The sequence below is a fragment of the Arachis ipaensis genome, chromosome B10, assembly GCF_000816755.2.
Source record: "Arachis ipaensis cultivar K30076 chromosome B10, Araip1.1, whole genome shotgun sequence".
NCBI lineage: Eukaryota > Viridiplantae > Streptophyta > Magnoliopsida > Fabales > Fabaceae > Arachis > Arachis ipaensis.
Window position 1 is genome coordinate 33,721,534 of NC_029794.2, and position 12,311 is coordinate 33,733,844.

Here is a 12,311-nt window from a genome sequence, read left to right on the forward strand (position 1 = left end):
ATTAGTAGAAGAGATTAAAATGGATATATTTAATCAATTAATACTAAAAAAGAGTATATAAAAAATTTTAGATTAAATTATGATCCAATTGAATTGATTTAAATTTGAAAAATAAAAAATTCGTACGATATTCAAGGAAAGTTCCATGATGAGAAGAAACTTCTAAAAATTAAAAGATGGAAAGTGTAAAGTTGATATATAATAAATAAAATACAAAAAGATGTGATAACTGAAAAGTCAATTGTTAGGAGACGTTGATAGGGATAGTGGAAAGAGAATCGAAACAGTTATCTCCTACGTAGATAGTAAGAGATAACGTGAGAGATAACCGTTTTAATTTTCTCTCCACTACTCCTATCTACCTCTTCTAACAATTAACAAACAGTTATCTCTTATTTTATGTTTTATTTATTGTGCATCAACTTCACCCTTACATTTTTTTATTTTAATCTCTTCTACCAATTTTTTTCATGTACTAATTTATTCAACCAAACAAATTTTAAAATATATCATTACACATTTAGACAAAAAAAAATAAGAAAAACCAGGAAACCGACAAACACAGGTAGCAGCTTATGTTCTGTTCTGTGTCCACATCTGTTGCAACTTGTTGTGTGTACTGTCAACTGTGTGTACTGTACCAATATCAAGAGGCACAGGTAAATCATCATCTTCAACTTCAAGTTTCAACCATTATTTTCTTCTTAATCATCGTTTCTATGATCTTCAGTTATTGAGCAAAGTCATGGGAAGGTTGTTTGTGATCAATCTTGAAGGGAAGATCTATAGCTGCAAACACTGCCGCACCCACCTTGCCATATCTGAAGACATCATCTCCAAGGTTCCATTTTGATCGATTACCCACTTTTTTTCAGTGAAAAACTCTTCTGGGTAGATGGCATTTTTAACAGATTCTTAGTCCCATTTGTTGTTTCGCTCTTCTGTTGTTGAATGTTGATTGCTTTGTTATGTTCCATGTAATGTGAATGAGTAGCTATAGTGTCATCACTTGAGGGGCTTGACTTGATCAATGTTGGTTTTGTTCTATGTACGCGTTGCTTTTTAACATGGTATTGTTAGAGATATAACAATTTATCTCTCTCTTTCTATCAGTTTAAGTTTAAGTTTAAGCTTTTGTGAGAAATAATTTTATGGTATGATATCAGAATTTTTATGAGTTAAAAATCTAGACTTTGATCTTTGTTGACTCTAAAATAAAAGAAGTTTTAGCATAAGGAAAATAAAAAAGAAAAGAAAAGAAAAGAAAATCTATGCAAAATTTAAATAAATCCAATGTGGTAGTCAGATTTGAGTCCTGAAAAGAACCCTCAATTGGGAGTGATTATTCTTAACATGGTATTCGTAGAGGATAACCATTTATGTACCTATTACTGCAAGCTTAAGCTTTTGGGGTAAGTAGTTTCATGACATGATAGTTGAATTTCTATGATCTAAAGGTCTAGAATTCGATTTTTGTTAGTTCCAAAACCAAAAAATTTTGACATAATGCAAATAAAAAAAGAAAGAAGGTCTATGCAAAATATACACAAATCCAATGTACTAGTCGGATTTGAGTCATGGAAAAAACCCTTCAATTGGAGACCTCTACCCTCTTTATGAGACTTTTGTTGGATTGGGTCAGGATAGTCGGTTCCTAATAATAGGATTTGGATGCAATGGTTCTATGGGGATAAAAGAACATTGACTTTCAAGCAGCAGATAAGATGGATCTTTGCATAGTCCATACTTTTGGTTCGAAAGAGACTATCACACGGGAAAGTCTATTAGATATAAAACTATGCATTTGGATGTTTATTTCGAGATTGATTTTTATTTTCCTGTATGATGTATTTTTTGGAGTTTCAGATGTTGTGTATAACTTCTTATGTAGAAATCATGAAGATGTTTTTTAGTTAATTTTTTAATGAGTATGTTTGTATTCCTTGAATCATGTTTACCATTTGTTGTGAATAGAATGGATTGGACTGAAATGCAGACGAACTGCGGAAATCCATGCTATTCTGAATCTGATATCTAGATACTTTCTGTGAATATAGGATCTGGAAATAAATTGTGATAAAGTGGCACAGTTTCTCAGTTTGAATTTTTAGCATATTCATGATCACATTTGGTGAATTTCAATTGTGTTTAGGGGCATTTTAATTGATCAACTATCAGTTACATTACATGTCAACTTCAAGTTGCATCCACCTTAGCTCCATAGACTTATCTTTGAGTTCTGTTTTCACTCGTCATGCGAGGGGACTCTCATCTTTCAAAGGAAATATACTGTTAATATTTTCTTGAATTTAGTCATTTAATTACAATGTTTATGGAAATTTCTATTGCTGCAATCTCTAAAATTGATTTTTTCCATTAAAACAATCTTACTATATTTTTTCGCCTTCTCTTTTTTCTTGTGTCATTATTCAGGCCTTCCATTCCAGACATGGGAAAGCTTATCTTTTCAACAAGGTGTAAGTTATCCTTAATTTGGGCACTGTATAGCTTGTGTAACCAAATTTTTAACCCAAAACAGTTTGAAGTTTGTGATTCATTGCTTTCTTGCCTCTTGGATCCTTGAAGTTGCCACATATTAGGTCTGTTTGCGGATGAGGCTGAAACTTTCTGATTCTTTGACAGTGTGAATGTTTCTGTTGGAGAAAAAGAGGAGAGGACGATGATAACTGGATTGCATACTGTGGCTGACATATTCTGTGTTGGTTGCGGATCAATCCTTGGTTGGAAATATGTAAGCTTACGAGGCAGTGCTTCAAACATATTGGTTCTTCATGTTCTTATGCTGCTTCTAATTCATTTTCTTTTATTATTGTTACTATTTACAGGAGATTGCTCATGAGAAAAACCAGAAGTACAAGGAAGGAAAATCGGTGCTCGAGCGGTGAGTAGAAATTTTGTTAGAAAGCATTGTTAACTCTGGCAGGGTTTCTACATCATACAACTTTAAATTGGCAACTTTTGCAAATAGTTTATAAAAATTATTACTTTTTACATTGACCGTGGAAATGGTTATCCAAAAGAACGGATATAATTGGACAATTGTGTAAAACATTTTACTTTGTTAGTACATCAAAATTAAACTCTTTGAAAAAGAGAAGAGAAACAAAAGTTGGTATTTGTACTTTTTTTTTTACTCTCAATGTAAGTTGTCCGACAACTTTTAGGTTGTCGACTCGACATAGCAATACTCGCGAGTTGTTTCCTGTTGGGCAGGTACAAGATATCAGGTCCTGATGGAAGTAATTATTGGATTACTCATGAAGCTCATGCTGGTGGAAGTGACGCTGATGATGCTTAATCACCCTGACCCTGCCATTTCCATTTGTATATTACTTAACTTGGGCACGTATCATCTCATTTGAAATTTTCATATGACTTGGTTATATGAGATCTTTTAACGTGTTTTCTGAGTCTCACTTTCTAAACTGATAGTGAAAGATCACATATCATAAAGTTATATGAAGTTTTCGCATGATATGGTTCATTTTCTCTTAACCATGTGTTCAACGAATGTGGATTTACACTGGCAATTTAAGTATATCTATCTTATTATTGACTCTAATCTTAAAAAGGAAAAAAAGGAAGATGAAATTTCTAATTCCTGCTCTTCAGTTTTAGTAGTTAATACCATAGTTGGATGAACTATGAAAGTCTTCAAAATGTCTTGTCTAATGGGGTAACTCCTCTTGTGCGATTTTCACACTTTGTCATTTGAGTTCTCACGAGTAATTGTCCAAATCAATTCTTTAAATTTGATCTGTCCGTTAAGTTTCAGCTAAGATTGACAGATTTTTTGGGTAGGCTCTCGGTATCTTTTGGGGTAATNATTTAAATTGAGTATACTTAAGATTTAACATAATCTTAATAATATAATATCTTAATAACTTTTTTAAACATCAGTGAAAAGATTAAAAAATATATCCTTCATTCAATTTCTAGAAATAAAAAATTTTTAAAAATTATTAGTATTTCTCCATCTTTACACGGTAAATTTAGCCAATTATATATGAAAAAGGTATGAAAAAATAGATAAAAATTCTAAAATGCTCCTAACAATTATTCCAAAAGACAACAAAACTACCAACAAAAAAGATATCAATCCTAGTTGGCATTTAATGGACAAATCAGTAATTTAATATGCCATGTAAGAATGTTCTGTTTACCCAGAGAAAAATATTGACGGAGGGACTAACTAGTCTCAATATCTCACAGAAGTAAAGATCAAGAAACAAAAAGAGTTTTTTATTTTTATTTTTTTTTTTTTTGAAAACTTCATTGGTTTTTATGATAATTATCAGAGTCGTTTAAGATATTTTCTCTTAAATGAATGGATGAAGGATCACACATGACAAAATCACTTAAAATTTAAATGAAGGAATTTACTACTCTTATTTAATTTGGATACATTGACACAATTCTCATATTAACCAAGGAATGAGTAGGTAGGTTGCAATTGGTTGGAAAGTAACTTTCTCCATTCATTGTAGAGCTATTAATTTTCTTCATTTGAGTTCAAATTGCTCGATGGTGGATACGTAGGATTTAGACCAAATATGGATTCTTATTTCTTTATGTGCAAGAAAGAAAATAGATTATTATTCCTTTTAGGCTTTTAGCAAAGAATCTGTCAAATATCCGTGAATACTAGGCTCCAGTAGTCGAATTGAATTAATTAATCATCATAATTAATGACCATAGGTAAATCTTATAACATACCTGTTCCTCTAAAGCATAAATTTGATATGAAATTTGAAACTCATTAGTGTCAAAGTAGTGCATTAGTCTTATTAGATATTCAACTGACAGCACTATGCATTGCATTGCATTCCACATTTGGCAATTAATGCTGCCAAAGAAATATTCCATTCAATTTCATATGTGCAAAATGCATGAGAAATTTGAATGGGCAACAACAAATCTTCAACAAAAACAATCTATTAGCCCCAAATCAGGGTTCCAACAGTTGATTTTTTGTTACCAATACCACTCCTAGAGACAAAACAAGGGCCTAATTCAACTACACCTGTTGTTTGCTCCCTGAGCAGTTGAGCACCACATAAATATGGTCACAACCAATACGAGAATCAAGATTTTGAATTATGGTCACTAACGAACTTAAACTATCACCTTAAATAGTATTCTTATTGGTACTATCGTCTTGTCGAAAACACGACACCATATGAGCACCCAAAACACATGGAACTTATTTGGAGAGGATATTTCTTTCTTTTCCTTGGGATATTGGCACTATCGTCTTGTCAAAACTCATGAGCTAAGATTCAAATTATCCAACAGAATAGACCATTCTCTCAGATAACTCTGGACCCACGACGTTCTTGTATTTCTGCAGCTGGGTCTCCAAATACTGCCTCCCCTCAGGACCAAAGGCATTTCGCAGATCCTTCAGATATGAAAGGTTCAGTATGCACAAGAAAGAACACCAAGAGCAAGTCAGATAGTATAAAACACAAATCATGCAGTAGTTTTGTCATAATAGCTAAAAAAATGTATGCGCCAAAGAATTAACAAGCATACCCTGTATCTCAAACAAGTTCCCTCTACCCCAACCAAAACTCTGCTGACATCACAATTTTCCGCGTTGCCATATGCAGTGGTTTCAAGTTCAGGTTCATCGTCAGAGCTTTCTTCAGAGTCTACGGTTTGTTCATCCTCATCCATTCGGACATCATTTGCATCTTCTTGGTCAATGTCATCAAGGTGCCTTTCTGTTGAATCTTCGGTAGCTTGATGGAGGGAAGAATCGCCATTTTTTAAAACGGAGGAATCTGATAAGACAACATAAGGCCTTTTGTCAAGCAAGGGCCTTGCAATGTCAAATGAGACCCACCTGGAGATTAGCATGCTGTCAGTCATGAAAAATAAAACTAACGCACAATGAGATCAAAGTTTACGATAGGTAAGCCAGATAACGCCCATATTTATACATGGCAAGACTACGATGGTGCAACTTGGTCCTTTCACATCATCAAGCCAAAAGGCATAGACATTGGCAGATTGCACCAAATTGGTTATCAGAGTGAAATATCAAAAAAGACCAGAAAGAAAAGCAGAGAGATTGAGGCAAAGTAAAAGCTGAAAAAATTAATTTATAAACAGCAGCATGACAAAGTGGCTTCATTTACATGTCAAAATGAATTAACTTACTGATAACAAAGTGGGCATAAAAGCTCCGATGGACGATAGGAAGCTTTGTATCTCATCTTGTTGCATGAGTGAATATAGTAGCCAAGATAATAGTACTGAAGACTAGGGCAATGAGCCTGGTTTTCTTTCACCCAACCTATTTCTTGAAGTGCTGAGTACTTGCCAAGTGATAGGAAGGCAAAGTCTGGATCCCAGAATAAATATTTGCTTGACAAACATTTGGGAAGGACATCTATAACACCAACTGCCACTAATTTGCCATCTATTAAATATTGTTGATGGAAAGAGCCAAAGCCACAAGGTGGAACAGTGCTATCACCGGTGGGAGAAACAAATAATAATGGAGTATCAACCAGAAACCTGCGATATGAGGTCTCCGTGACATGGTCTGGTTTATCATTATGTACTTTGAGCTGATATCGCCTATACAGAGCAAATTCTTCTGGATCAAAACTGGATCTATTCATTCTGATCTCAAACTTTCGCTTTTTCACCTGACAATGTGGAGGACTACTCAGACAATTTCCACCAATATCACGCTTCATTCCAGATTTTTTAGAAGTTTCAGCACTTTGAACACACTCACTCTGGCAAACTTGCTCCGTAGGAGCATAGAAATTGATATGCCCATTGCAAGCCCTGACAGAAAACCCAGAACTTTTCACCATCGGATCTAAAGGCACTACTAACTTTTCTGCAATAATTTTGGGAGATGATGCATTTTCCTTTTCACCATTTTGTGATGGTTGGGAATTATTCCTATTCTTGTCACCTGATTGAGTTCTTTTTATAGAGGCTGCAATTTGAAATGCTATATTGCTGCTATATAACATATCTTCTGATCCACTGGCTAGTAATTTTTTCTTCCCTTGTGAAACCTTTCTGACTAAAGGTTTTGGTAACACAATATGAGAAGGAAATTCCCCCTTCTCAATCAACATCTGTACTATTTTATTAATTTGATCTGATAAATGGCGCAAAATGTTTTCAACCTCATTCTGCTCTTCCTTGCTGGCAGATAGAGATTCTTCTGACTTGGGGGATGAGACCTTATGACGGACACAGCTTTCTGATTTCTTTGAAGTAGTTGCGTCCTCAGATGTATTAGCTCTTTTGGCATCCAAGGATCCATCTAAATACCTATACAGATGAAGGTTTAAGGGGAGAAAAAGAAACGGGAGATTTCCAGACTGCAGATATCTAAGGATCTGAAATACTTATACTAGAAAATACTAACATCCAATATATTCAACCCCAATGAAGACCCCACTTAAGTGTTAAAAAAGGGAAAGAAGAAGCAGACCATAACTTATTAAGGTAATATATTGATGCAATTCAAATTTTCAGCCATCTCGCATCCCAACGACCATAGAAAATAGTGACTTATAAACCAATAAATAAATAAGTAAAGGTTTTCGGTTTCTTAAAAGAGTAAGTTACATTGTATTTGCCTCAAGAAAAATATACAATGGGAATTTCTAACTTCAATGATTAGTTTGTTACAATGTGTTTGCCTCAAGAAATATCACATTATGCAAGCATACCTTTGCAATCGTCTAGATACACGAACCTGCTCCTTGGAAGGAACAAAGTCGCTTGCTTTCAAACGAATTGTATAAGAAGGGCAGCATGTCCTTTCCATCTCTGGCTTATAAAGAAAACATCCAGATCTTCTCCAACCCCGATCAAGAAGTCCTAGCAAAAGATATCAAAATGAAACTGGGTTCATATGAGAAATTTATGCATGCAAGCATTGTTTTACCATAAAACTAATGGAAAAAGGCAAGAATCTTTCCAAATGTCAGAAGTAAATTTATAACTTTACACAATAAAGAAGGAAGCAAGAAGTAGATCATCATGCAAAGATTACTACTTCAATATAAAAATAATAGCATCACACAACACATTTTGTTCAAAAATAAACACTTTAAAAGAGTAAAACATTGAACAAACCAGAACCACTTTTGACTTCAATCAAGAATGAACACATTGTTCCAAACCTAAAGACAGCTAGAACCACCTCACAATGTAAATATCAAGCTTGTTATCCACTTACAAACAAAAGCATACTACAAAAGAAAAAACTATTAAAGCATAAAAAGCACTCAACATTTTCTTTATTTAGAAAAAGGGAAAGTGAATAGGTGGATATACGAACTGAGAAACATATCATGGACAAACAATGTACAAGTTGCACATACCTTGGTAGTCATCCACAGTAAGGCTATGCGCCCACAAGCCTGCAACAAGAATAATAGAAAAAAGAAACTAGTTAGAAAATTGTTATGTTAATAGCATCATAAACGGGAGTCCATAGAAATCCAAAGAAAAAAGAGACAAGGGAAAAACTTCTCAATCAAATTTATCAACAAAATTTTAACTACATAAATGAATTTTCCAAATTGGAAATTACACCCCTATAAGACTCTAAAAACTAGATGGTATCTACCAATTTTCATGCAAAGTTCAATAATACACCATCAAATGAAGTAATGAACATTGTTCGTAGTTTGTTACACCAAACAACAAACTGTGGTAAACCGAAACTAAATAATTCTTTCTTACGTACACCAACAAAACAAACATGGCAAAATCAAACCAAATTAGAAGTGAATCTCATAGCTGCTAGCTCTCTCTATAGCACAAGTACAATTCAGACACTAAGAATTTCAATTTTATTACATAACTTCTTTAAAAATTTTCCCATAAGAATAGTTCAAACACCGATAATCATCCTGAATCAACATCGAGAAATCGAAGAGAGTTTTCTTAATAGAAAAACAATAATTCGTGAAGCAATTGAATAAATGAACACTATATATTAAAAAAGGGAAAATTGAGAGAAAGGGAAGGGGGTACCATGAGAGATGCTAGAGCGGCGGGGCGATCTGCAATAGCCGCAAGTGGTTCGGCGGCGACCACAATCGACGACGACGCTTTCCTTTCGCGGGTTAGTTCTGCTGCTGCTTGCCATTCCTCCTCCTCCTTCTTCTTCTTCTTCTTCTTCTTCTTCTTCTTCTTCTTCTTGGGTTACTTGTGGATGTGGATTCCTCCTTGGGTGACTTGTGTTGTAGCGGCCACAGCAATCAGAAGCTTCTTTCAGTCTTCACAGACACGCACACGCACACTACTTCCAGTTTGCTTCCTCTGCACTTTCCTCTCTTTTGTTTTTTTTCAGTTTTCCTTTCTATTTTTTTATGTTTTCGTAAAAGAACATGTCAATGTGAAAAAAATATAAAGTTTAGTAAACACCTAATTCGATTTTTGTTAGATGTGATTAAAAAAAAAAAAAGATAACCACATACCACGTCAAATATTAATAAAAATTAATTTAATAACAATTTTGTTTATAATAAATGAAAATTTTAAATTCATACAACAAAAAGACTAACCACCATCACCAATACTATCAGCTTTTTCATTTATAGGTGATAATGCAATTTGTACTTGCAGATAATCGCTCTATCCATATCCAGTTGAAGCAGGTAATTACTTACCACTCCGGGTTTTGAGCGGAGTGTTTTTTTGTTTGGAGTGAGACGGGATCGAATTATGGGCATACATATCCCGCTATATATAGACCAAGGTTGCGAGAACCAAACCAGTCATTAAATGGTCTAACCAAGGTCGAACCGATTTAATTAAATATACAATAAAATTATAAAAAATATTCAATATATAATTTCAAATATTTAAATTCCATGATTTCTACGCTAACAAATTCAAAATTTCACACTTTCACACAATAAATTATTCATAATTTATCATTAAAGTTTAAAAACAACTTCAAACATCATAACTTAACTAAAGAAAATCAAAACACACATAAATGACAAACACAAAATGTTCTACTCAAAGTTCTAAAAACCGGACGGGTCATTAAACCGCTCTATTACTGGTTTACTGATTCAACCGGTTCAACCGTGATCAACCGGCAAAACAATTTAAAATAATAAATAAAATATAAATAAACACACTAAAACATAATTATAGTTTAATATAAACATTCAAATGTCATCCAAATTAAAAGTATTACATCAACCACAATATTATAATTTCATCCAAATACAAACTCAAAAGTCAAATAACAAAAGAAACAACCAAACATGAAATGGGCATCAAAGTTTGTCAGCAATCATCAAATTTGCAAAAAGGAGGACAATCTCTAAATACTTCTTGATTGATACTATCATTCATTCCTAAAAATTATCAGCACAATAACAAGAAACAAAGACAATTCCAATAGCAAGGATCATAACAACAACAATTTAACAAATTAACAAGAACAAGCCCCGAATAGAAAAACCAGCAACCCAATAACAAGAAACAATGACCATCTCAATCTCAAAAATCACAATAACAACAATTTAGCAAATTAGCAAATTATCAATGTGAGAAGAACACAACAACCCAATAATCTCAAGGACAATAATAGATACAAAACAACAATTTAGCAAATAATCATGAACAACACTTGAGTGGAAAATTCAGCAAATTAAATCGCAACAACCTAACAATTTAGCAAATTAAAACAGCAGCCGCCCAACAATTTAACAATTATCAACTTAACAAGTTCAAGAACAAAAAATCACAATGAAACAAATATAATTAAAGACAACAGAACAACAGAATCAAAAACATGATCAACAATCTTAAACCACATTAACAACAACAATAATTGAAGAAGAAAAATCACAGATTAACTATCCTAAACCAATTAAAACAACAATTACAGTAAACAATACCCTCTAGAGCACAGAGGTGAGGGAGCAGGGAGGGCTGGACGCGGCAGAACTGGAGAAGTGGCCTGGACCGCCGCGGAACTGGAGAAGGGGTGGCCTAGACCGCCAAAAACTGGAGTTTCGGAGGGTGGATCGCAGCAGAACTGGAGCAGAGGAGGGTGGAGCGTGGCGGAACTGAAGCAGAGGAGGATGGAGCGCGGTGAAACAGATCCCACGCGACGGAACAGTGGCTGCGCGACGTCGGAACGACACGAGACGAGTTGCAGTGGGGACGGCGGCTTCGAGGGAGTGAGGGATGAGAAGTGGAGATCTCGAGAAGAAGGAGATGCAGCTTAGGGGAAATTAGGTTTACCGTAAACGAAGGAGTTGGAGGGGCAGAAGCGCGACAGAGACGGAGGCCAGGCGACGAGCACGACGGTGGTGGATTGGAAGAAGCTGCGGCTGAGCAAACAAAGTGCAGACTCCACTCCTTGCGGCGGCAGCGGCGCTGTAACCCAGGGGCGTGTTCTGGGGAATGAGAGACCGACGAAACGAGGGAGGAATGGGAATGGCTCGAGGGAGAAGAGAACTGGAGAACCTGGCTTTCTCATTTTACCTAAACGCAAAACGACAACATTTTATGAGAACGGGCCGGATCCTGGTTTGATTCGACCGGTCGGTTCTCGGCCGATTTAACGGTTCTCGAGCGGTTTTTAAGACAGTTTCTGGTATTAAACCGAACCATATTAGCATACGGTTCGCAGTTGGCCGATCCACTGGCCGGTCAGATCCGGTTTTTGAACCATAGTTCTACCACCAAAAAAATAATATTAAACAAAGAGTAATTATTTAGATTAGTCCTCAAGAATTTTAAAAGCAGACATTTTAGTCTTTAAGAAAAATTAATACACAGATCAATCCTCAAAGTTTTATTAATACACAAATCAGTCTCCAGTTTATTTTTCGGCAAAGTAATTACCCATATTAGTCTCCAAGAATTTTAAAAGCGGACATTTTAGTCCCGAAAAAAATTAATACACAAATTAATCTCGGGAACATTTTTCTCTCTGAGGCAGTCCCCCATCCATTTTACTTTCCCTATATGTGAACTTTCATTATTATTAACTTAGCTTTGTGCATGTGGACAACAACACTAGCATATTAATACATTCTTTTCGTTAGAAACAAGTAAGGTGAATAATAATGTTTTGAAATTCAAATTAAAACATTTTCTTTTAATACAAACATATTTTTTAAAATAGACATCTTTTGATTATATTAAATACAGAAATATCAAATGGTTTCAACTTTAAATTTCTTGTAGAATAATCTCTAATAATTTTATTGAATATTATTATTATTATTATTATTATTATTATTATTATTATTATTATTATTATTATT

General features: G+C 34.4%; 2 protein-coding genes across 2 annotated transcripts; one reads left to right on the top strand and one right to left on the bottom strand.

Moving 5' to 3' along the window:
• LOC107623932 (protein yippee-like) lies at positions 512 to 3,627 on the top strand. The gene is made up of 6 exons (XM_016326338.2): positions 512 to 659; positions 731 to 841; positions 2,434 to 2,477; positions 2,644 to 2,752; positions 2,847 to 2,902; positions 3,235 to 3,627. Exons 1-6 carry the CDS (start codon positions 576 to 578, stop codon positions 3,317 to 3,319), a joined length of 489 nt encoding a protein of 162 aa, XP_016181824.1. The 5' UTR covers positions 512 to 575; the 3' UTR covers positions 3,320 to 3,627.
• On the bottom strand, positions 4,819 to 11,260 carry LOC107622768 (arginyl-tRNA--protein transferase 2). Its single transcript, XM_016324788.2, has 7 exons — positions 10,932 to 11,260; positions 9,046 to 9,373; positions 8,388 to 8,426; positions 7,731 to 7,881; positions 6,187 to 7,326; positions 5,557 to 5,869; positions 4,819 to 5,422 (listed from the first exon to the last, which is right to left on the bottom strand). Exons 2-7 carry the CDS (start codon positions 9,158 to 9,160, stop codon positions 5,306 to 5,308), a joined length of 1,875 nt encoding a protein of 624 aa, XP_016180274.1. The 5' UTR covers positions 9,161 to 9,373; positions 10,932 to 11,260; the 3' UTR covers positions 4,819 to 5,305.

What these genes read in the sequence shown, in the direction of transcription:
- LOC107623932 (XM_016326338.2), top strand. Translation starts at nt 576, where the DNA reads ATGTTCTGTTCTGTGTCCACATCTGTTGCAACTTGTTGTGTGTACTGT. An exon ending in CTGAAGACATCATCTCCAAG is followed by an intron (nt 842 to 2,433) that starts GTTCCATTTTGA and finishes GTCATTATTCAG; the next exon opens with GCCTTCCATTCCAGACATGG. An exon ending in CAATCCTTGGTTGGAAATAT is followed by an intron (nt 2,753 to 2,846) that starts GTAAGCTTACGA and finishes TACTATTTACAG; the next exon opens with GAGATTGCTCATGAGAAAAA.
- LOC107622768 (XM_016324788.2), bottom strand. Translation starts at nt 9,160, where the DNA reads ATGGCAAGCAGCAGCAGAACTAACCCGCGAAAGGAAAGCGTCGTCGTC. An exon ending in CCGCTCTAGCATCTCTCATG is followed by an intron (nt 8,427 to 9,045) that starts GTACCCCCTTCC and finishes TTCTTGTTGCAG; the next exon opens with GCTTGTGGGCGCATAGCCTT. An exon ending in TACTGTGGATGACTACCAAG is followed by an intron (nt 7,882 to 8,387) that starts GTATGTGCAACT and finishes ATCTTTTGCTAG; the next exon opens with GACTTCTTGATCGGGGTTGG.